The following is a 24,676-nucleotide window of genomic DNA, read 5'->3' as shown; positions in this document are numbered from 1 at the left end:
CATACTTTTGCCATCGTGGGTAAATATATTTAGGACCTAAAATGCTTGGAATGAGCACTGTTAAAATTTTATTTTCTTGAAATTAGAAAAACTTGAAGACTATTTCTGTTTTCAGATGTCTTCGTACCAATGATACATTTCATTTGTATGTTCAGATGTGTTATTTGAAAGTTAAAAGTAGTTGCAGGAGGTAAATATAGTGATGAAATACTAGAGAAAAAATTAAAGCTGTAAGTGATAGGGAATTTAATTTCCAAATATTTGGGAATTCTCTAGCTATCTTTCTGTTACTGATTTCTACTTTAATTAAATTCTGGTCTGAGAGCATACACTGTATTTCTGTTCTTTCGAATTTGTTAAAGTGTGCTTTGTGGCCCAGAATGTGGTCTCTCTTGGTGAATGCTCCATGTTCCTTAAGAGGAATGCATAATCTGCTGTTTTTGGATGAAGTAGCAGTTGATTGATGGTGCCGTTGAGTTCAGGTGTGTCCTTACTGATCCCTCCCTGCTGGATCTCCCCGTTTCTGATGGGGGAAGGTTGAGGTCTGCAGCTATAATAGTGGATCCACCTGTTTCTCCTGGCAGCTCTGTCAGGCTTTGCCTCATGTAGTTTGATGCTCTGTTGTTAGGTGCTTACGTGTTCAGGATTGTTACGTGTCCTTGGAGAGCCGACCCTTTGTTATTAAGCAGTGGCCCTCTTCATCGCTGAGAACGCGCCTTGCTCTGCAGTCGGCTCCGCCCGCGGCTAGGGTAGCTCCACCAGCTCTCGATGAGTGTTCCGTGGTGTGTCTCTCCCCACCCACCACTTACATACAGTAGGTTTCTGGTAGACAGGTATCCTTGGATCTTGGGGTTTTTGGGAGGGGGGAAGGTTCTTGTTGTTTAATATACTCTGATAATCTCTGTATTTTCATTGGTGTATTTAGACGATTCACTTTTAAAGTCGTTCTTTTATGTGTTTGGATTAATAGCAACCATGTTTGTAACTGTTTTCTATTTGTTATCAGAGGCTTCTTTTTCTGCCTTCTCCACTTTTAATTGAGCGTTTTCTGATTCCATTTTATCTCTTCTCTTAGCATATTAATTATGCCTTTTTTTCAATTTTAGCAGTTGTATTAGAACATACATTTTAACTAATCTAAGTCCCTGTTCAGATACCACTGTTCTGCTTTATATGTAGCATAGGTACTTTTTAACAGATTATTCCCAATTCCTCCCTCCCATCCCTTGTGACATTGCTGTCATTATTTTCATTTATCCATATATTAATCACCGAGTACACTGTTATTACTTCAAAGTTATTTTTTAGATCAATTAATAATAAGAAAAATAAGAGATTTTATTTTACTTGTATTTATTCCTTCTCCATTGCTCTCCCTTTCTTTATGTAGATCCAAATTTCTGACCTATATTTATTATCTTCCTTCTGCCTGAAGAGAATCTTTTAACATTTCTTGCAGGGCAGGTCTGCTGGAGATGAGTTCCCTCAGTTTTTGTTTGTCTGAGGAAGTCATTATTTCTCCTTCCCTTTTGAAGGATAATTTCGCTGGATACAGAATTCTAGGTTGGTGGGTTTTTTTTTTCTTTGAACACTTAAAACAGTTAACTCCACTCTTCTTGCTTGCATGGTTTTCAATGAGATGTCCTCTCTGATTGCATTCCTCGTTCTGTAGGTGCAGGGGTTTCTCCCCCCGCCCAACCCCACCCGCTTAGGCTGCTTTCAAAAGTTTCTCGTTGTCTTTGGTTTTCTGCAGTTTGAATACGATACGCCCAGGTGTGGATTTTGCAGGTATCTATTCTATTTGGTGTCCTCCGAGCTGTGGATTTTGCAGGTATCTATTCTATTTGGTGTCCTCCGAGCTTCCTGGGTCTGTGGTTTGGTGTCTGTCGTGAGCCTGGGACGTTCTTGGCTGTCGCTCCTTCAGGTGTTTCTCCTGCCTGTTCTGCCTCTCCTTCCAGACTCCAGGCACCATATTGAAATGTCTTCTGAAATTGCCCCACAGCTCTTGGACATTTTGTTCTATTTTTTTTGGTCATTGTTGGTGGTGATTTTTGGGGGGTTTTGTTTGTTCGTTTAAATTCTTGTTTCTCTTTGCATTTCAGTTTGAAAAGTTTCTCTTGACCTGTCTTGAAGCTCATTGATTCGTTTCTTGGCTGTGTCCAGTCTGCCGATTCTTAGTTTCTCTTACAGTGTTTTTTTATTTCTAGCATTTCTTTTTGATTCTTTCTTAGAATCTCTCTGCCCATGTTACCCATTTGTTCGTGCATGTTGTGTACCTTTCCCGTCAGAGCCCTCAGCATATGAGTAATTTTAAATTCCTGTCTGATGATTCTCAGCCATTTTATCTTGTTTGTATTCCCTCTTAACTGCTCTGCTGTCTCTCCCTGGACCTCTGGTTAGACCTTCTCATCCTGCACGTCATACCTGATGGTCTCTCCGTACCTGAAATGCGTCTCCTTGTCTCTCAGTGTGTTCTGAGAACTTTTTTTGGATCAGTCTTCCAGTTAAGTGGTTCTCTATAATTGGGTCTAACCTGCCCCTTAAGTTTGAGTTTTTAATCCCACCTGTAATTCTTATTTCTAAGCTTTAATTTATTTATTTTTCAAATATGTTAGAAACTTTTTATATTCTCTTGTTCCTTGATCACTTTTTCTTTCATCTTTCCTCTCTTTAAGCATTTTACACATAGCTATTCTGTGTTTGAATGAAACCTTGAGGATCTAAATCTGTTTTTATCATGAGATCATGTTTTGTTCAGCAGGTGCGGAATGGGGGTGCTTCCTCAAGAGAGGGTTCGCATTTGCTGGTGCAAAGGTGCCAGCAGGGAGCTGACCCCCTGGGACCCTCTAGCTCCCCTTGTCTCCAGCTCTCCTTCCTCCTGTGGGACCACACCCAGCCCCTCCTCACGGTGACGATGGCGCACACGTCCCCAGGGCAGCCATCCCTTCCCGCACCTCCACTGGGTCCTGTTTTTCTTGCCATGTTCTTGTCGGTTCTTTGTGGACCGTTTCCCTTGCTTTCTCCGTAGCTCAGCCCTTTGTTACAAAAGTGTTTGGTGCCGTTCATCTGGGACGTAGAGTGAAGTGTCCCCCCTCACTGGACCAAACCCGAGGAGGGAGAACTTACGGCCTTAGAGGTGAGCGCATGGGCCACACCTCCCGCCCCCAACACAGCAGGCTGCCCTGCTGCGCGTGGCCCGGGAGCAGCGCTCGAGGCTTCCCACTTTAAGTCCTGTGTCTTTTCCATCTGGAGAACGTGTTATGAAGCAATTGCCCCATTAGGGAGGGCCTGGAACTGAAGGGGGACACACGTCTTGAAGTCTCCACGGGAGCATAAGGGTTATTTGGAAATGGTCAGTGAGTTCAGTGCATTGAGCGGAGCCTGGTGACGTGACTCCCCCGTGGCTGTGGGCCTGTGGACCTGTCGCCCCGTCACCGGGTTACTTGTGTACAACCACTGCAGAAGTGTCTCATAAACGTGGTACAAGTGTACGTTCAGTTGGAATTCGAGGGAGAAAAATGCTGTGTGGAAAATAGGGACATAAATAGATTGCCATCTGGGGGTCATGTTGTGACCTGTGATCTGCGTTTCATTTCAGAGGCAGAGTTCAGTTCTTCTGACCCTACGAAACGGCGAAACAGAGGTGGGGCTTTGCCTCTTCTCCTCTGGCAGGAGCGCTGAAGAGCCTCTGAGCAGAGCGCGGGCAGAGGGGTCGTCACGCTCCTGTTCGCTGGCGTATAAGGGGACCCTCGTGTCTCGTGCTGGGCGTCCCGGCCTCCCCCGCCCACGCGCAGCGGCTCAGCCTCGTGCGCTCTCGGCGCCGTGCTCATGGCGTCTGGGGGGACATCTGGGTGTGAGACGGGCTGGGTCTGAGGTGCCTGCATAAACGCAGAGGCGTGCGTGCTGAGGGCATCAGTGTGTGTGTGTGTGTGTGTGTGTCGGAGCTTCCACTGAAAGCAAAATTTTGCTTTCCCGTGAGTCAGTTTTGTCTCAAAGAGGAGAACAATTGAGAACTTCTGTTAATTGACGCCATGTGGATTTGTATAAAGATTGAAATCAGTGTTCCAATTTAATAGCGTTATCCACATGTTGAGAGGCTTATTTTGTGCTTAAATCATTAGTGTTTTTACGGAGGCATGGCCCCGAAATGGTCTGGGTGACAGGTGCCTATTTTTTCCCTGAAGGAAACCCATAGCTATGGAAGTTAGTAGGCATCTTGTGCAGAAGCATTCATACAGAGACAGCTTGCTTGTTACGGACCCCTGCTCCCTTTGTTCTCTACAGCTGGGCCTCCTGTTTTGAGTAGATGGGCTTCTGAAGAAGTGTGTGAATCAGATGTATAGAATCGCTAACTTATGTCTCCAGTATAACAGTTCCATGGCTACATCCCCTTATTCCGCCAAGTTAAATTCTGCCCGACATTTATTGAACATCCAGTATGTGCCAGGCCCTGTGCTACATGCTAGAAAAATAAAAACCGGTTAGTCCCAGTCCTTGTTTTCAGAGACCTCGCAGTCTAAAGAGAAGACAAAAGCACAGTCAAATTTGAAAACTCAAAATACTATGACGCACCTTAATAGGAATTGTAGATGCGGAGTAGGAAAGTAACACTGAAGAAGGAGAACTGCCCGAGCCTGTGGGGTGGGTTTGCAGAGAGGTGATGCTCGGGTACCAGGAGTCCTGAAGGATGAGCAAAACCTCTCTGGAAAGACGCAGGCGGTGGCTCCCGGTGGTCAGCCAGGCTTTCCCCAGGAGGAAGGAGCTAGCAACGCTTGGCCGTGCCCGAGGGTCTCCGAAGTTCTTGAGTAGCTTCCGAGCCCTCAACGTGCTTCTGCTGTTCCAAGCTGCTTCTCAGAGCTTGACGTGGTGAGCGAGCGGCTGCTTCCCACCTGTCAGGTATGTCTGCCCTTAGCAGAAGGTCTTCAAGACTAAGAAACCTTCTTCCATTTGATCGTTAGTTTTCATCCGTCCCTTCTCAGCAAAGCAGCTCTTAGTTTGTCACTTCTTTGTGGAAACTGACATCTGTTGAAATACAGGCTTCTTGTCCTCGCCCTTTGCCCCTGGGGCGACTCCACCAGGACAGCTGGTCCAGGCTTCTGCTTTGGTCCTGGGTGTCCAGTCCAGCCCCATTTCTTCCCACTTTCAAATCCTGAGTCCGCTCCAGCCTCACCCTCCGCCTTTGTCTCTCTGAGCCCCTTGAGGGTCAGCGGGTGCGCTAAGCTGCTCAGCGGCCCGAGCTGAGGGAGGGAAGCGGGGGCAGCAGTGGGGTGGGGGGCTGGCTCGTGTCTAGGGAGACCCACTTCAGCACTCAGGAAATGCCTCCTTTGGGCCCGGCCATACTCTAAACCCTTGACATGCACCGTCTGGCTTAATTCTTACCACGTCCCCTGGAGGTAGGTATTTCCAAATGACAGATGAGAAAACTAAAGCACAAAAAGATTGAGTAATTTGCCTGAGGTCACACAGCTAGTAAAGGTGCGAGCTGGCCCTGGACCCCTCAGACTGGGCGGCCCGGAACGTCCAGCTCCGTCACTGGCCACGCCTCCCAGGGGTGGAGCCAGAGGCAGCAGCTCTGACCTGAGCGCAGTCTCAGCTCAGACGTGGCCGGCCTGGAGCTCCCGAGCCCTCCCCTTCCTCCCCACCTGCCCCGCCAGCACTCCAGCCCTCCCCGGCCCCTTACTAACTGCTCTCCGCGTCATCCTTTCCCCTCTGGCTCCTTCACCAGGTTGCCACAGATCCATTTTTCTAATCAGCTGACCAGACCATCTCACCCTGCTGCGTAGAAACCTCTGTGGCTCCCCAGCCCCTTCAGGACAGAAGTCACACGGAGTTGTCTCTGCTGTGGCCCCTGCAGCCCGTCAGGTTGTGGCACACTTGTCCCGGGACATTGGCCATCCCTGTGCTCTGACCCTTCCCTTCAACCCTCTGCCCAGCCAGGCCCTCAGGGTTCTTCCAGACCATCACCGCTCCTGGGAATCATCCCCAAACCCTCCCACTTGAGCTTACAGCACTCACTGCTCATCCCCGTGTCCTCAGGGACGTTGCCAGCACAGACCTGTAGCTCCTCTGCGTGGGCCTAGGCACACACCTGCAGAGGGAAGGCCGTGTGCTGCATCAGCGAGATGCTGGGGGCGGCGGGGCCAGGATCCAGGTGGCCCCGTCCCCTTGCAGCTTAACGTAATTTGAGGCAAGGCAGACGTTAAACCAGTAGGTTAAAGATAAGTCTTGAATTATGACTGTGGTAAGTGCTGAGAGGGAAAATTATGGACTTCAGTGTGTTTGATGGGACGGCCCACCGTGGTCTGGGTGCTGGGTGGTGAGAGCAAAGGCAGTGATGGCTTCTCCGAGGACGTGACATCTAGGCTGTGGCCAGTAGGATAAATGTAAGTCAGCAAGGTCTGAGCTGAGATTAGGACCTCCTAGAAAGTGGACACAGTGTGAGCCAAGTTGTGGGTCAAGAAGTAGCTTGGAGTTTGAGGACCAAGGAAAGACCCGTGTGTCCAGGGGCTTCGTGAGCAGGAAGGACGGGGGAGGCCAGCCACGTTCAGGACTTTGGGTTTTACATCAGAGCAGTGGGAGACCAGTGGCACAGCCGAAGGGCGGGAGTGACGCCCTCCTACTCACATTCCATGAGCCCACTCTGGCTGCGGTGGGGAAGACTGCTGCGGGTATGGGGGGCGGGGGCAGGGGGCTGTGAGATGGGGCCCAAGGCGGGGGAGGGCCCAGGACGTGTGCAGGGAGCAGCTGACGGCCAGTCACCCCATAAATGTGTGGACCCAGCGCCCTCCCTTGGCATCTTAAGACAAGGGTCTTCCCCTCCCCGCCCCGGGGAGGGTGGGTTTAGAGCTCAATATAGAATCCATCTTTTCTTCACACTTACACTGCACTTTGTCCAAGTGTGAGGGAACAGTGTAAGAGCTGACCATTTTAATGAGTGATTCCAAAGTTGACTTTGCGGCGAGCAGGGGCTACTCTTCGTTGCGGTGCGTGGTGATTTTTAAAATGTCAGATGAGAATAAGCCACAGGAACAGATCTCATGCAAATGGGCCTCATTTAAAATGAGACTAGGGGGCTTCCCTGGTGGCGCAGTGGTTAAGAATCCGCCTGCCAACGCAGGGGACACGGGTTCAAGCCCTGGCCCGGGAAGATCCCACATGCTGCGGAGCAACTAAGCCCGTGCGCCACAACTACTGAGCCCGCTCTAGAGCCCGCAAGCCACAACTACTGAAGCCCGCATGCCTAGAGCCTGTGCTCCGCAACAAGAGAAGCCACCGCAGTGACAAGCCCGCGCACTGCAACGAAGAGTAGCCCCTGCTCGCCGCAACTAGAGAAAGCCCGTGCGCAGCAACGAAGACCCAACGCAGCCAAAAATAAAAACAAATAAATAAATAAATTTATTTAAAAAAATAAAATGAAATGTGACTAGGGAGGAATGTTAGAAGTCACTGAGTTGTCTAAAGTTTGTCTGATATATTCCTTGAGCATCAGTTGCTTTTAAAATCTACATCTGGTTCAAATTTGCCCCGTCACGTACAGCCTCGTAAATAACCAAGTAAGCCTCTGCGAGATGTGCTCCCCGGGACACCTGTTCACGGCAGGCGTATCCCACAAGGTTTCAGTAATGACTTGTCTGTTTGTAGTTTAACTACTTAGGTAAATAGTATATTAATTTTGATATATGATTAGAACATTTTTTTTTGTAGGCTTTACCGCCAGCACCTGTTCAGAATCACACAAATAAACATCAGGTATTCAATGCATCTCTTCAAGACCATATTTATCCGAGCTGTTTTGGGAATACTCCAGAGTGGAATAGTTCTAAATTTATAAGTCTTTGGGGATCAGAAGTGATGAATGATAAGAACTGGAATCCTGGCACTTTCTTGCCAGATACAATTTCTGGTAAGGAACTCATTAAAACTTTCTTAAAGTCTAAAATGATCTGTGCTGAGTGGATTGCCCTCTCTGTTGCTGCAGTTCCCCAGCAGGGACCCGGGCTGCTGCTTCCCCTCACCTCCACCTCTGGCAGGAGGCCCCTTGGCCCCATCAGGCTGTTCCACCCACCCATGTCTGCCGCCAGGAGCGGAGCAAGGCTCTGGGCTTGGCGGCCCATTGCCGGCACAGGAGCCGGACGGGCCTCGGACACTGGGTCTTTCCCGCCCCAGGGCTGCTGAGCGTCTTGGCTCCAGGGGGCAGTGTTGGGCCTTTGGTTCTCGAGCATTGGTGACCAGCAGACCTCGACCCGGTGCAGCAGGGTGGTGTGGCTTGAATGCTATGACTCACGTTCCTTTTCTCTCTTTCTGCACTGACCCTACATGGGACCTGTCCCCTCTAACAAGCACCTTCCTCCTTGCGGCCTCAACTGCTGAGGTGCAGCTGTTTCTTCAGTGGCAGGGCAGGGCACGCCTGAAGAGGGGTTGGTACCTCTGCCTCATCTCTGTCTTCACGTGGTCAGAGCCCCTGGTGGTCCCACACCCCCGCCCCTGCATGTGCTGAGAACAGCAAGCTAGACTTGACATCTGGTCTGTGCTTAGAAAGGGTTTCTAACTGTGTGACCTTGGGCAAGTTGCTTAGCCTCTCTGAGCCTCAGTTTCTTCATCTTCAGGATAGGAATGATAGTACTAAGCTCAGAAAGTAGTTTTAAGACATTCAATAAGTTTTGGAAAGCACCTAGCACAGGAATTGGCACATAGTAGGTGCTCAATAAATTTTTCTTCTAAGATGAAAGCTAGTTGACTAGTGTCATCCCATTGGAATACTAACTTCAGTAGCAGCCCCAGTGTTCATAGTTTAGTCAGCAGATGTCCTTTAGGTTTTAGCTAAATGCTCTTTCTTTTAGAAGCCTTAATTTTCCCATTCTTCTCTGAAGGGAATGACATATTAGGGCCAACACTCTCAGAAACAAGACCTGAAGCTCTTCCACCTCCATCTAGCAATGAAACGCCTGCAGTTCCGGATAGTAAAGAGAAAAAAAATGCCGCGAAAAAGAAATGTTTGTACAATTTCCAAGATGCTTTTATGGAAGCAAACAAAGTTGTGATGGCCACGTCGTCAGCCACCTCCTCCGTGTCCTGCACGGCCACCACGGTGCAGTCGAGCAACAGCCAGTTCAGAGTGTCGTCCAAGAGACCGCCCTCCCTAGGTAAGGCCCACCAGCTCGCAGGGACCCTCGGGGTTGGCGCTACATATTCGCTCCTTCTTCCTCAGCATCTCCGTAATTCCCTTTCACTCGGCCTGGCCAGAGATGTCAGTGTAATTAACACCTAAGAATGCTCATGCACAAAGAGCATGTCCTCTAGGACTCTGATGAGAATTTTACTGTCACACTGACACTCTCCAGGGCTTTGCCACATGGTGTCCTGCCTTTCCTCTCTGCGCTTCTTGTTCTGTGGTAGGAAGAGGTCGTTGCTTTCTGAACACGTGGAGGAATTTTTAGGCATCTGAAAGTGGAAGCCTCATGGAGAGTCAGCTGGTGGGGCTGCTGACCAGCCCGAGATGCAGCCCCTGCTGCCGTGCAGATCACTGGTGTGGAGGTGGTGTCGCTGTCACACTCTGATCTGAGCGTAGTGAAGAGGGGACTTGAAAGCAAGGGGGCAGTCAGAGACCAGTGGCAAATGTCAAAGGGACACGGGAGCCGGATCAGAGAGGGAGGCCTCGCTAGCCAAAGTTAGGACTGTTTGAGCATTGGAAAGAATAAGGGAACTGATTGTAGCACGCAACTAAAGTCGAGAATCCTTCGGGAGGCTCAGAAGAGGGAGTCGGGTGGGAAGCTGTCTGGGTAGAAGCCTGCTGCTGACTGCGTGTGCAAGACCGATACAGACAGAAGGCCACTCTGCAGCCAGCCGGTGACAGGGGGCCCAGGTGAGCGTCCTCATGGGCGTTAGGACGTTGGATCTCAGTTTGGGGAATGCAGTAGTGCCGGTGTCTGGGAGCAGCACCCACAGGTGACTGGCAGGTTGCAAAGGGAAGCGAAGGTGCCGACTGCCTCCTGCACACCTGATCAGATGTAGGCTCACCGACAGGAGCAAACACGTTAGGTGCTTCCTGTGCGATCAGGTGGGAAGGTCCAACGTAACCTCTGCAGGATTCGTGCGTAGAATATTTCAGCTAAATCAGACATGAGACAGTAAATCCAGAATTGTGGACAGCTGGCCTCAACTCAAAAAATGTCAGCATTGTGGAAGGAAAAAAAGAAAGTTTAAAAGATGCTGGGTTGGAGGAAAAGCTGCAGAGGAGTGTGGGAGAGGCCGGAAGTCTGGATGGGGTTGTACGTGAGATGAGAATGTCACCTCGAGGTTAATTGTCTGTAGTTGGCGCTGGTGTCGAGGTTTTACGGCAAAGCGTGCATGTTGTCAGGAGTCCGGGCTGGAATGTTTAGGAGTGAGTGCAGCTTGCTTCCACATGTTAAGCCACCAATAAAGGTGTGTGTGTGTGTGTGTGTGTGTGTGTGTGTGTGTGTGTGTGTGTGTGTGTGTGTGGAAAAAAAAAAGTGTTAACTTAGAGAAGCCTGAACGTCTGCCTGACCTTGGCCACTGGCAGTGACTCTGGCATCTCTGAACGCAGGTGACGTCTTTCACGGCATCAACAAGGAGGACCACAGGCACGGGGTGCCGGCGGCCCCGAGGAACAGCCCCACAGGCCTTGTGCCGCTTCCCGCCCTCCCTCCCGCCGCCCTCTCTCCAGCCTCCGCGCCTCACCTTGCCGGTCTCGCAGCCCCGTCCTTCCCCAAAACGGCCGCCACCTCTCCCGGGTTTGCGGATTCACGCAAGAGCTTCTGTCCTGCTCCCGTGGCCCCCACCACAGACGGCTCCGTCAGCGCGCCTCCCAGCGTCTGCAGGTGAGCCCGGGCCGGCGGGGGAGGCCGGCGCGCTTCAGAATGGGTGCCGTGCGACCTAACCACCTAACCCTGCAGGACCGCCCGAGACACTCCGGCGCCTGGGGCCTCGCAGCTCACCAGCCGGGGACCGGCAGCGGGGAGGGGCGGGCTCCGGTCTCGGCCGGTTCTGCAGAGCCCAGGGCCACTGTGGGTCTGTGCGCAGACCGCTGGCAACGGCAGGGGGGCCCGTGGGTGTTTTGAAATCGCGTTTGTTACACGTTGAGCAAAGAACAATGCAACGGACGGACGCTCGACAGCTTTCTTTAAAAAGTCAGTGTTCGTTACCTTTGAACTTGCCGCCACTCCCCCGCCCTGACATCCCCCAGGATGAAATGGTGGCGGGAGGGACAGTGGAGAGGCCGTGTGTGTGCACCTGAGAAGCCCCTCTGCGTGTTCCCGCCGGCCTGCGCCTGCCCCACCTGCTTGGCCCCTGGGTCGTGCAGGCCCCGCGCCTCGTTGGCGAGGGTAGGCTGGTCGGAAAGAACAGCCTCGGCCACCGCTCGCCATGCTCCGCGCCCCTTGAGGGGCAGGCTGCTTGCTGACGGGCCCTGCGCGGTTTTGCAGCGACCCCGACTGTGAAGGGCATCGCTGCGAGAACGGCGTCTATGACCCGCAGCAGGACGACGGGGACGAGACCGCGGACGAGGACAGCTGCTCCGAGCACAGCTCCAGCACCTCCACCTCCACCAACCAGAAGGAGGGCAAGTACTGTGACTGCTGCTACTGCGAGTTCTTCGGGCACGGCGGGGTAAGCGCCTGGGCCGCTCCCCTGCCGGAGGGCCTCCGGGGGGAGGGGCAGGTGCCCGAGAGCGCACTTAAGTGCGCAACATTAGTGTTTCGCCATGGATGTTTGTAAATTGCATGTTTAAATTAGAGTTGTAAAATGTGCAAACTCCTTTGCAAGAATAACGTACCAGGTTGAATTCAGGGTATGGTTACACTGTGTGTAAAGCGTTATTTGCGAGCATAATTAAAATCAAGATACGGTCTAAAACAGTGGTTCCACTTCTAGGTTGTAGTTGTTGTAAAGAAACAATGACACGTGTTTGCCCAAAGTTAGTTTTGAGTATTTCATCTCTGCATTTTTGCATTTGATTGTGATTTTTAAAACAGTTGATGAGATAGGACCTGCTAACTACCCAGGCGTGGGAATTGTTGAGTCCACACAATGGACAGCCTGTACAGGCGGATTCCTCTTGCTCGACTGCACAGTACATTGAGACACATCCATACTGTGTGGTGTCCCAGGACAGTCATTTCATCCATACAAGCAAGCGTCAGCCATGGTGTCTGGGGGTGGGTGGTGGGAAGAGCAGGGGCTGGGAGTTGTTCTTTTTCTGCTTTAGTCCTCTCCGCATTTCCTAAACTCATGCACGTGTTTTTAGTAGTCAGTGAGAAGTCTTTTCAGCACTGAAAAGGAAACCGGCGAGGGGATGAAAAAATACTATAAACACATCTATTGACGCGAGAAGGTAGTCACACTGTATTACATAAAAAGTAGGTCAATTACAGCATGTATAATAGTTTCTTTTTTAGTTTAAAAATAACCATTTGTGTACATAGTTGTACATCCTCTGCCAGATTTTTTTGTGAATAGGTAAAGCTTGAAGGTCAGTGCCAAAATACTACCTTTGAAAGGTAATTGGTGATGAAAGGTTTTTCTTCTTCTCGCCATTTGTTTCTTTTATTTAGTTACTTTTCCTGATGAACGTGTGTTACTTGAGCAATAAAAATTTCACTTTTAATGCTATGATCTGAAATTCGGTATATTCAAAATCATTAAAACTTGCGTTTCGTCATGTTTTCGTGTCTTAGCCTCCAGCTGCGCCAACAAGTAGAAATTATGCAGAAATGAGGGAAAAGCTTCGTTTACGGCTGACCAAGAGGAAAGAAGAGCAACCTAAGAAAACGGATCAGCTCTCAGAAAGGGAGAGTGTGGTTGACCATCGAAGGGTGGAAGACTTGCTCCAGTTTATAAACAGCTCGGAGACCAAACCCGTGAGCAGCACCCGGGCCGCCAAGCGTGCACGGCATAAGCAGAGAAAGGTAAACAGAAGGTCTGCACCAGGCGGCCTCCCGGGGGGGCCTCTGAGCTCGGGGCTGGGCGACAGGCTCCCAGTGTTGCTTCAAGAGCCCCTGACCGCCCCTGCCAGCCTGAACTGGACGCTGCTTCAAGACCCAGGTTGTATTTTCAGGCCGTGGAGCCCCCTCCTGTGCCAGGGGTTTGTTAATGGCTCTAAAACAGGCCTCCGGTTCTTGCGCTGGCCAGCGTCAGGGCTGCAGCAGCCCCTCCGCCTCTTGTCTGTCGAAGGAACTTCTTCCCCAGGAAAGCAGAGGAAGCAGCCCTGGCTGTCGAGGGCGGGGCGCTGTGGGCTTCTGGAGACTGGGGCTGAAGAAGCGCCTTTGACCCGAGGCTGGTACAGGGCCCCGGGCGGCCCCGCTGACAGAGGAGGATCAGGCGGTACCGCTCCAAGGAGGGCCTGCCCGTGGCAGTGATGTCGAGAGTCAGGCGGCCCCCTCACCGTTAGGGCGGGGGCTGCCACAAAAGCAAGTAGCTGCCGAGACTGGCCAGGCTGGCCCAGTGGTGAGCTGCGGCCGGACCTGAGTGCGGTCTCAACGCGTGAGCGTGACGCGCAGAAGAAATTGTATCCGTTACTTCCTGCGACGTTGAAAGTGATGGGAACGGCATCTCCTCTAGGGTTTCCTCCCCACCGCCAGTTCTTTTGGAGGTTCTTCCCGGTTTCAGCCCCCTGAAGGTGTCAGGCTCCACGAGCCTGCCTCAGCAGGCAGGTGTGGGCTGTGCCCAGAGGGGACTCGTCAGGGCCACAGGGTTCTGACCGTAGGATGGGTTGCTTTGGGAGGGCGTGAGGCCCCTGTGAAGGAGGAGACATGCCCACAATGGACCCAGGGTCAGGCCACTTGTCGTGTGGTGTTGCTTCCAACTTAGTTGCCGTGACTCTTAAGGTAGCTGTGATTGAACTGAGTGGATTCACTGCCGCTGTTGTACCCACCCCCGGTCCCGAGATAGGTCTGGATTGGCCACAGGTCGAATTAGGGGGCTTGGAGGGAGCGGCCTGCTTCTGCCCCAGACCTGGTGTGGGGAGAAGGTGTGTTCTCCACCCAGGGGTGTTTCAGCGCCCGGGGTCCCAGGCGGTCCGAGGCCCTGGGGGCTCGCCACTGGGCTTCGTCGGAAGCCTTTGCACTGGCTCAGGTGCTCTCAGGGCTGCCCCCACCCGGACGCCTGTGCTCTGTCCTTGCGGGCGGCCTGGACCCAGAGCATCCTGCAGGCGCGGCCCAGGTCGTCCTCGGCGCCCGCGCCCGCCCGTCGTGCGCCCTGCCGAGCACCTCGTCTGCAGAGGGGCCCACAAAGCTGCCTTGCCTCTGCTTGGCCGGCCCGCTGTTGAAATGGAGGCAGCGCATGCCGGGCTTGGATCACTGTAGATTCTGTCCTGTGGCAGGTCGGGCCTGCAGACCGGAGGTCCTGGAGTGCCTGCGGGGGCCACTGCGGCAGACGCTGCGGGAGTTTGTCCGTCAGGTGCTGCCTCCAGCAGAGCTTTCCTTTCACAGATGGAGCAAGAATTTAAAATAATCTGTACATGAATTGTCAAGTTACATTTTTTTGAAACCTGTCATTGAATTTTTAACCTAATTTTATGTTTAAGTTATTTAGAAAAACAAGCAAGTTGTCTCTTAAAAATATTGCCTTCTGAAACATCACGAAAAATATTTAAATTCGGAAGGACCTTTACGTTTTCCCACGCAAAATGTTTTTTTCAAAGACTCTTACGAGCCTGAGCCTTACTGGAGCCCAGTGGTGGAGGAGCCGTTCTCCTTACTCTTCCTGGGTGTTTGTTTGTTTCCTTTTTATTAGTATTTATTTATTTATTTATTTATTTGGCTGCCCCAGGTCTTAGTTGCGGTGCGTGGGATTTAGTTCCCTGACTGGGGATCGAACTCCGGCCCCCTGCATTGGGAGCGCGGAGTCTTAACCACTGGACCGCCAGGGAAATCCCTCGTTTGTTTTCTAATCGGAAGGAATCTTTTCCATTTATGCTCCTGGAATGTGTGTCACTAAAAAAATACAATCTTCGCTTGAGTTGAAAATTAATTTCCTGCCAGTTGGACAGCAGAAATAACCATTGTCTATTTGCCACGTCATGTTGAACATTTTAGGAAGTCATTTGCTCTATCACACTAGTGAAAGTATATTGGGAATTTTACCTGCTAGGGTGGGAAAAAGAAATTCCGAGCTTTTCAGTACACATTTTCTTGAACGTTGCTTTGCCCCACGTGAACGCATCGGCGGCATTCCCCACCTGGAAAGGTTCTGGCGGCACCGGTGCGGCTGTGTAACTGCGGCCTCGTGATCAGTCTCGTTCTTGTCCGGTTTATCCCCCGCCCGCCGCGCACAGACGGGAGAGCCCACTCGGGGCAGGAGCACGGCAGCTGCTCTGACCTTGCCCTCTGTGCCCAGGGCTAGGGCAAAGGCTCTAAGGAATTTTTTGTTGACTACCACCCCCTGCTTTGATGGAGGTGTGTTTTAAGCTTTTGACCTATTACAACCCCTTTCAGGGTTTCTATTCTTATCACACGATTCAGCTTTTATCTCATTTTTGTGTGTGTGTCTTACTTTTTCGAGCACTTACTGTTGTCCTAAGTTGCCTTTTCCTTTCACATCGGCAGCTGGAGGAGAAAGCACGCCTTGAAGCAGAGGCCCGGGCCCGGGAGCACCTGCACCTCCGAGAGGAGGAGCGGCGGCGGGAGGAGGAGGAGGAGGAGCGGCTCAAGGAGGAGCTTCAGCGGCTCCAGGAGCTGCAGAAGCTGAGAGCCGTGAAAAAGAAGAAGAAGGAGAGGCCAAGTAAAGACTGTCCCAAGTTGGACATGCTTGCTAGGAGTTTCCAGGCGGCCACGGAGTCCGCGCCCAACTCTGACGACATCCACAACGGCTCGCTGGAGCCGACCGAAGACCCAGAAACCTCATCTCGCTCCCCCTCCAGACACATGGACCACAGAGAGACGGGGCCGGGGCCGGGGGCCGACGGGGACACCACCGAGCCCGCGGCCGCCAGGGACTCCAAGCTCCTTCTGCCCAAAGGGGTCAACGGGAAGCAGCAGGAGCCGCTGTCCTTCCTCCTGGACATGATGCACCACCACAAAGAGGGAAGCAGCAAACAGAAGCTGAAGCAGACCAGTAAAGCGGGCAGTGAGCCGGCGAGGAAGCCCTTGGAGCCCCCCAGAGCCTCAGAGGCCCAGCCCCGGCCCCGGCCCCAGGCTGAGTCAAAGGCCAGAGTGCTTGACCTCACGCCCCTGGCAGAGCACAGGAGGGAGGAGAGGAAAGTCAACAGCAACAACAACAACAGAAAGCAGCTGAACCACGTCCGGGAGGAGAAGCCGAGCCCGGGCCCCGTGGAGCCCGCCGCGCCCAGCGAGCACCCGCAGGGCGGCAAGCCGGCGCCAGCAGACTCTCCGCAGCCCAAGGGCAAGAGCAAGAAAAGCAAGAAGAAGAAGGGAGACAGAGGCAGCAGTTCAATCGGTAAATGCAGAGCGGAAAGGGGCGTGTGTCTGGCTGGGGCATCTCGGGCCGAGGAGGGCGCTGGGTCGGGGTGCCTCTCGGGGTCCGTCCCTCACGGAGGTGGATGCTGCCGTCTGTGTCGTGGCTTCGTGCTTTGTGTGGCCTCTTCGCCAACAATGAGGGACACGTAGGCATTGTTGTTATATTTGGCTACCTTGAAGTAATTTTAGACTTCCCCCACGCCGCAGGAAATAGTACGAAGGATTCCCACATACTCCCGTCCAGCTCAGCATGTCACCACACTTGCTTTGTCCTGTCTCTCCCTCTTGGTTACTTTTCTGAACCAAATGAGAGTGCTTTCAGACATGGTGCCCTTTTACCCTGAAATACTGCTGTGTGTGTTTCCTCAAAACAAGAGATTAGATACAGCAAGATACAGATGGGGGGGGGGCGCACGATGTCGTTGTTGATTTTAACAACTAAACAAAACAAAATGGATACAGTCGGAAACAAAGGAAGCCGGCTGCATTTCCCAGGAGTCGCCGTGGCTGTACTAAATGTGCCGCACTAGGTCCTCTGGGGGGAAAGAGACCTACCAACCCTCAGGCTAGAGAAAGGAACCCAGAACAGACACCGAGGGCAGGTGCGCCTGCCGGTCTCCCACCGCGGTGGGAGCAGGCAATTCTGAAACCACCCATGTGCCCCCCCAGGACGCAAGGAAGGAGACACACGGTGGACCGCGGGGAGGGGGCCGCAGGGAGCGCAGTGTAGTTGTTAAAATCGGGAAATTAACACGGACGCACGACTGTCACCTGCAGGCCGAGTCGTGTTTCTCCCTTCATCCCTTTAACGTCCTAGGACGCAAAGTTGTTTTCTCCTGACACAGGATCCAAACCAGGGTCACACGTCATGCCTCTTTCATTTCCTTTAATGCGTCAGTTGCTCACTTTCTCACAACCTGACGTCTCTAGAGAGTGTGACCCATCCATTTTTTAGAGTAAATGACTGTCTAGAGTAATTTCAGTTTGGTGCCGTTTCTTCACAGCCAGGTTCAGATTACGCAGCGCTGGCGGCAGCGCCTTGGGGGTGATGGGCCTGTGTTGGTGGGTGCCCTGCCGTCAGGAGGCACGCTGCCCGGTGGTGGTAACTCTCCTCCTGGGCCGTGGTGCGTGTGGTCGGCCCGTCTCTCCTCTGCCAGGCTGACACCTGACCTGTGCTCACCCGGAGTGTCTCATGGGGAGACGAGTCCCTTATGCCGTATCAGACATTCGTCCACTACTTTTAGCATCGGTCGACGACAGTTACTGCCCAGGGGGATTATTACTGAGCTGTTTGCCTACATCATGCTGACTTTTCTGATGTCATTCCTTCTCCATTTCTTACTCAGCGTTCTACAGGAAGAGCTCTCCTTCCCTGTGTATTTTTTCATTTACTTCATGACTTATATAAGGGCGGGTTCGTGGATTCTTTCTTTACGCTCTAGGTTACAGTCCTTTACTAACACTGTTCATTTCGACGCCCCCAGATTCAGTCGGTGGGAGCCCCCTCCGCGTGGCCCCTGCGCCCCGTTGCGCTTTGAGCACTTCTGTGCACAGTTAGATGTCCCGGCTCTGAGACCCAGACCTGGGTGCTGCTGGTGTGTGGTTGACAGGGCCTAGGAGGGGGAGCGTGTGTGTGTACGCGGGCACGTGTGCGCTCCTCGTGCCCCCCCCCCACATCTGTGTCTCTCGGTGCCTAATGTCTGCAGTGAGAACCCCCCGCTCACCCTGACAACTGCAGTCCGGCTCCGGTGCCAACTGCGCTCCCTGCGGCCCCCTCCCCGCGGTCCACCGTGTGTCTCCTTCCTTGCGTCCTGGGGGGGCACACGGGGTGGTTTCAGAATTGCCTGCTCCCACCGCGGAGGGAGACCGACCGGCGCACCTGCCCTCGGTGTCTGTTCTGGGTTCCTTTCTGTAGCCTGAGGGTTGGTAGGTCTCTTCCCCCCAGAGGACCTAGTGCGGCACATTTAGTAAAGCCACGGGGACTCCTAGGAAATACAGCCGGCTTCCTTTGTTTCTGATTGTATCTATTTTGTTTTGTTTCCCCTCCTTAATCCTGATTTCTTTTTCCCTATCCCATTCCTACTTAGTTTCTTATTTGCTTTTCTGTTTTTTACACAAAAGGTTGGCATGTTAGAGATGCCTTTCCCCGTGGCTTTTTCCCCACATCCTGTATTCCGAAGGCCCTCCATGTGCGTCCGCAGCTCTTCCTTGTGGTTTCAGGTGCTGAGTGGGCCCGGCTGGACACTGCCCCGCTCTCGGGGTTTGTAATGACACACAGCGGGGCGGAGCGCAGGTGCTCTGCGTCGGTGTTTCTGCGGGAGTGCTGGGTCAGAGGTCAGTGCAGACAGGGCTTGTTGATGTGGCCTGGTCCTCTGAACCCTGCATTGCACCCCCACCCCTTCGAGCCCCTGTTTGGCCACAGCCTCACCAAGAGAGTGTGTTGTCAGGCTTTGTAACTTGAGCCCATCTGTTAGGCGCACTTATTCCTGTAGTTTTCATATGCATTTTTCTCTAATTACAGTGAGGTCATATTTTTAAGGGCTGTTTCTTTCTATATTTCTTTTGTGAATTTTCTGTTCATATCTTTTTCTCATTTTTAATTGGGTTTTTGGTCTTTTCCTTCCATTTTTTAAGAGTTCTTTATGAATTGGGGATATTAGCCTTTTAACTGCATTGCATGCTACAGATATTCCCCCAGCTTGTTGCCTTTGACTATGTTTACAATGCTTTTTAGCCGTGCACAAGTTTTCTTTTTTACTTTACATAGTCAGGTCATTGATTTTTTTATTGCCTCTGGATTTTAAATAATTGTTAGATATAATTGTTTGTACTAACACGAAGGTTAAGGAGGAATCTGCCCAACTTTTTTTCTAGTATTAGCATGGTTTCACTTTTTTCACTTAGCTCCCTGATACATTTATTTGGAGTTTATTCTTTTGTATCGTGTGATGCATGAATCCAGCTTTATCTTTTACAAATAGTTAACCGGTTGTCTCAACACCAGTTATTAAAAAGCTCATCTTGCCCCAGTGACTCAGGATGCTACCGTGTGCTACACCGTGTGTCCTCAGGTCTGTTCTGGAATTTCTCTTCCTTTCCTCTGTGTTCATTCACACGCCATTATTGCATTGAGTTAGCTACTTTAGAGGTTCTGTACATTTTAATGACTTACAGGGCTCTTCTCTCCTCATAGCCTTTTTCAGTGTTTTCCTGGCTATTCTTTCATGTTTGTATTCCCATAAGAACTTTGATATGAGTGTGCCTAGCTCCCTTAAAAAAAAAAAAAAAAAACCTTGTTGGTATCTTTATTGGTATTGCATTAAATTTATAAGATAATTTAGTGAGAATTGGTGTCTATGATGTTGTTCGTCCTTCCCAAGAACAAGGGGAGTTTTTCCATTTGTTCAAGTCTACTTTATGTCTTTTAGGAATGTTTTAAATTTTCTCTAATAGGTTTTTCACATTTCTTATTGAGCTTATTCCTAAGTATTTAATCTTCCTTGCTTTTAATTTTAACGGGGTGTTTTCTACAATCATACCTTCTAACTCTGTCCGTCTGGTGCAGTAGCCAGTCACATGTCACCCCTGAGCACCGAACGGTGGAAGGTGCAAATTGAGGGGGTTGTGAATGTAAAAACATAACCAGATTTTGAAAACCTAGTATGAAAAAAAAAAGGAATGTAAAATAACTCAGTATATTTTTGGGGGGGGGGGGCGCTGCACTGAGTCTTCATTGCTGCGTGGGCTTTCTCTAGTTCAGGCGAGCAGGGGCTACTCTTCATTGCGGTGCGCGGACTTCTCATTGCGGTGGCTTCTCTTGTTGCAGAGCACGGGCTCTAGGCATGCGGGCTTCAATAGTTACAGCGCACAGGCTCAGTAATTGTGGCACACAGGCTTAGTTGCTCCATGGCATGTGGGATCTTCCTGGACCAGGGATCAAACCCGAGTCCCCTGCATTGGATTCCTTTCTTTTTTTTTTTTTTAATATCTTTATTGGAGTATAATCACTTTACAATGCTGTGTTAGTTTCTGCTGTACAGCAAAGTGAATCAGCTATACGTATCCATATATCCCCTCCCTCTTGAGCCACCCTCCCTATCCCACCCCTCTAGGTCATCACCAAGCATCAAGCTGATCTCCCTGTGCTATGCAGCAGCTTCCCACTAGCTGTTTTACATTTGGTAGTGTGTATATGTCAGTGCTACTCTCTCACTTCATCCCAGCTTCCCCCCGCCCCACCGTGTCCTCAAGTCCGTTCTCTAGGTCTGCGTCTTTATTGTTGCCCGGCCCCCTAGGTTCATCAGTACCGTTTTATTTAGATTCCATATATGTGCGTTAGCATACGGTATTTGTTTTTCTCTTTCTGACTTACTTCACTCTGTATGACAGACTCTAGATCCATCCACCTCATTACAAATAATTCAGTTTCGTTCCTTTTTATGGCTAATATTCCATTGTATATGTGTGCCACATCTTCTTTATCCATTCATCTGTCAGTGGACATTTAGGTTGCTTCCATGTCCTGGTTATTGTAAATAGTGCTGCAATGAACATTGTGGTACATGTGTCTTTTTGAATTACGGTTTTCTCTGGGTATATGCCCAGTAGTGGGACTGGACTGCTGGGTTGTATGGTAGTTCTATTTTTAGTTTTTTTAAGGCACCTCCATACTGTTCTTCATAGTGGCTGCATCAATTTACATTCCCACCAACAGTGCAGGAGGGTTCCCTTTTCTCCACACCCTCTCCAGCATTTACTGTTTGTAGATTTTTTGATGATGGCCATTCTGACCGGTGTGAGTTGGTACCTCATTGTGGTTTTGATTTGCATTTCTCTAATGATTAGTGACGTTGACCATCTCTTCATGTGTTTGTTGGCCATCTGTATGTCTACTTTGGAGAAATGTCTGTTTAGGTCTTCTGTGGCAGGTAGATTCTTAACCATTGTGCCACCAGGGAAGTCCCAGTATAATTTTTTACATTGATTACATATTGAAATGATAATCTTTTGGACATATTTAATTAAATAAAGTATATATTACTAAAATTAATTTCACTTGTTTCTTTTTAATTTTTTCAATGTGGCTACTACAAAATCTTAAATTATGTATGTGGTTCATGTTGTATTTCTATTGAATAGTGCTCCTCTAACTGGTCATTTGTGTATATAACAGCTATTGCTTTCTGTATGTTAACTTTATATCTCCTACCTTAGCAGATTATTTCATTGTTTGAGTCTTATTGTTGATTCTCTGGGGTTTAACAGGTACTCTATTATCTATCTGCAGATAGAGAAAGCTTTACTTCTCCTTTTCCAATTCTTATGCTTCTTGTTTTCTCTTGTTTAATTGCATCATTCTTGAACTTAATGGAAACGTCTGGTGTTTCTACATTAAGATTCTGGCTTTAGGGTAAGGTTTATATATTTTATCATGTGAAGAAAATATCCAACAATTCCTATTTTTTATTTATTTATTTATTTATGGCTGTGTTGGGTCTTCGTTTCTGTGCAAGGGCCTTCTCTAGTTGTGGCAAGCGGGGGCCACTCTTCATCGTGGTGCGCGGGCCTCTCACTATTGCTGCCTCTCTTGTTGTGGAGCACAAGAGAGCCTGAGCCTGGCTCCAGACGCGCAGGCTCAGTAGTTGTGGCTCACGGGCCCAGCTGTTCCGCGGCATGTGGCATCCTCCCAGACCAGGGCCCGAACCCGTGTTCCCTGCATTGGCAGGCAGACTCTCAACCACTGCGCCACCAGGGAAGCCCAATTCCTATTTTTCTTGCGTACTTTATCAGGAATGAGTGTTGAATTTTGTCAGAGGTTTTCTAGTATCTACGGAGATTAAACATAATTTTTCTTCTTAGACCTGTTATACTTCATAAAGAATTAGGAAGCTTTTTTGTTTGTTTTTCATTTTCAGTATTCTAGAGCAATTCGCCTTCCATTGGGACTATTTAGGCTTTAATGATTTGATAGGAATCTTCTGTGCAGCCCCCGGGCCCGGTGCTTTTTTGTGGGGTAGTTTCCTGATGGTATTCTCTCTGTCCTCTATGGTAATTGGTCTATTTAAGTATTTCTTTCTTCACTGAGGTTAATTTTGCTAAACTGTGTTTCCGTAGTAAATTATCTTTTCAGCCAGTTTTCCAGCTTATTTACATAGATGTCTGCAAAGTACATACTTTTTAAAAAATTTCTTTCAGTGGTTATTTTCCTCTTGTCATTTCTTATTTTGTATGTTTGTGCTTTCTTTCTCCCTATTCTATTTGACTCAGTTAGTTAAAGTTAATAGTTTATCTATATAATATTTTCAAAAGCCAGGCTCTTGATTTATCAATTAGGTATACTGTTGTTTTTTTCTCTGCCTCATAAATTTCTACTTTTATCTTTTTTTCCTGTGCTTCCTTTTGTTTTATTTCATTGTTCTTTCTAACTTTTTGATTTGGGAATTGAGTTCATTTCTTTTCATTCCTTCATTTTTACTGATCACAGTATTTAGCGCCTTGAATTTTCTCTGATCATTCCTTTAAGTATATCCCACAGTGTATGATAATGTTTCCGTTTGGTTTCTTCTTTAGAAATTCAGTAATTTCCATGTGGTTTTCTTTTCCCCTTTCACCCAATAGTTTAATAGCTGGCTTTTAGGTTTCCAGGTGGGAGAGCCTTGTTTATGTTAATAATTTCTAGGTTTTGTACACTGTGATCCAAGAGTATTGTTTGTAATATTTCTGCCTCATGAAACTTACTGGTATTTTCTTTGTGACTAGTTTTTGTGACTGCTCTGTGTTCACTTGAGATTCAAGTGTATTTTCTCTGTTATCATGGTATTAAACTAAATATATATTTATATCCATGATATATCTTTGAGTTAGGTTTAGGTTTAGGTCTTCTGTATCCTTACTTGTTTTTTGTCCTCCTTACATATATTCTGTTATTTATTATTGAGTTTCTGTGTTTTCTTGCATTTCCTGTAGTTTTGCTTTATAAAGGTGGTTTCTTTGTTACTTGGTACATATTCCTAACTAATTTCTTATATTGAATTGTGGTTTTTATTGTTTAAAAATGTCCTTTTCGTTGTGTTTTACACTTCTGGCTTGAATTCTTTGTCTAAGATGGTGATTGCTACCCCTTCTCTCTGTTTCTGTTTGACTGGTGGGGCACCGTTGTCCTCGTCCCTTCATTTCTGGCCTGAGTCACCTGGCTTTAGGTCATTCCCTTGCGTGCAGCCGAGACACCGCAGTCCTGCTGTGTGAGCCACATTGACAGTCTTATCTACAGGGGAGGTGAGCCTGTTTCCATGTATTGATAGCACAACCGTGACATTATTTTGTAATTATTAGGTCAATTTTTTAATACATACATATATGTGTGTGTGTGTGTGTGTGTGTGTATTTTTTTTTTGGTGGCTGCACTGGGTCTTAGTTGTGGCCTGTGGGCTCCTTAGTTGTGGCGTGAGCACTCTTAGTTGTGGCATGCATGCAGGATCTAGTTCCCTGACCAGGGATCAAACCCGGGCCCCCTGCATTGGGAGCGTGGCATGTTAGCCACTGTGCCACCAGGGAAGTCCTCTAGTTTATATTTTATATTCGCTGATTGTCTCTCTGTGTGAGATGTTTGCCTTTCTTTCTATATATTCTTGGTGTTTAGGAACGTTTGTGACTTTGTACCGGTGCTGCCCCTGCACTTATACCTCTAGTGCCCCATCCCTGCTCCAAATGGGGGCCTGTGGCACCACTTAACTGCCTGGGGGACAGCCGTGTGCTGACCCTGTTTTCTCTACTCTGCCCTCTTTTGCTGTCCTCTCTCTTCCCATTTTTCAGCTGCATTTGTTTCTGCTTTGTCAGAGTGCATAGTATTTGTAGGTTTGCACGTGAATACATTAGGTACCCGTGTTGGTCCTCGTGTAGCAGTGTTCCCAGGCACATGTCCTCAAGTAGGGGTCGGGCACAGAGTCCTCCAAGCTCTGGCGAAGCAAACTGTTTCCTGCGGTCTGAACAGTGAACAGACAGCCTGGCGGGTGTGAAATTCTTCAGGTCGCTCTTTCTTGCCAGCCTGCGGTCTGAACAGTGAACAGACAGCCTGGTGGGTGTGGAACTCTTCAGGTCGCTCTCTGTTGCCAGCCTGCGGTCTGAACAGTGAACAGACAGCCTGGCGGGTGTGAAACTCTTCAGGTCGCTCTTTCTTGCCAGCCTGGTTAATAAGTTTTGTTGTGAAAAATGTTTGTCTGATACTGGATCTTGTTATAGTTCCGTCC

General features: G+C 49.5%; 2 protein-coding genes across 4 annotated transcripts in view; one reads left to right on the top strand and one right to left on the bottom strand.

Moving 5' to 3' along the window:
• FAM193A (family with sequence similarity 193 member A) overlaps positions 1–24,676 on the top strand; it is a 173,593-nt gene that overhangs the window by 136,294 nt on the left and 12,623 nt on the right. For all 3 annotated transcript variants that reach the window (XM_082390915.1, XM_082390914.1, XM_082390913.1), the window contains 6 exons: positions 7,705–7,903; positions 8,871–9,143; positions 10,565–10,838; positions 11,442–11,625; positions 12,693–12,923; positions 15,561–16,410. In XM_082390915.1, coding sequence (XP_082247041.1) covers positions 7,705–7,903; positions 8,871–9,143; positions 10,565–10,838; positions 11,442–11,625; positions 12,693–12,923; positions 15,561–16,410 — 2,011 coding nt within the window. The remainder of the gene's footprint in view (positions 1–7,704; positions 7,904–8,870; positions 9,144–10,564; positions 10,839–11,441; positions 11,626–12,692; positions 12,924–15,560; positions 16,411–24,676) is intronic.
• Positions 14,313–24,676, bottom strand: part of TNIP2 (TNFAIP3 interacting protein 2) — a 72,039-nt gene continuing 61,675 nt past the window's right edge. Inside the window, exon 6 of the mRNA XM_082390943.1 lies at positions 14,313–14,435. Coding sequence (XP_082247069.1) covers positions 14,409–14,435 — 27 coding nt within the window. The 3' untranslated portion in view covers positions 14,313–14,408. The remainder of the gene's footprint in view (positions 14,436–24,676) is intronic.

The sequence above is a fragment of the Balaenoptera borealis genome, assembly GCF_965194805.1.
Source record: "Balaenoptera borealis genome assembly, chromosome: 4".
Classification (NCBI taxonomy): domain Eukaryota; kingdom Metazoa; phylum Chordata; class Mammalia; order Artiodactyla; family Balaenopteridae; genus Balaenoptera; species Balaenoptera borealis.
Note: the sequence above shows the minus strand (reverse complement) of the source record. Positions and strands in the feature narration are given on the sequence as shown.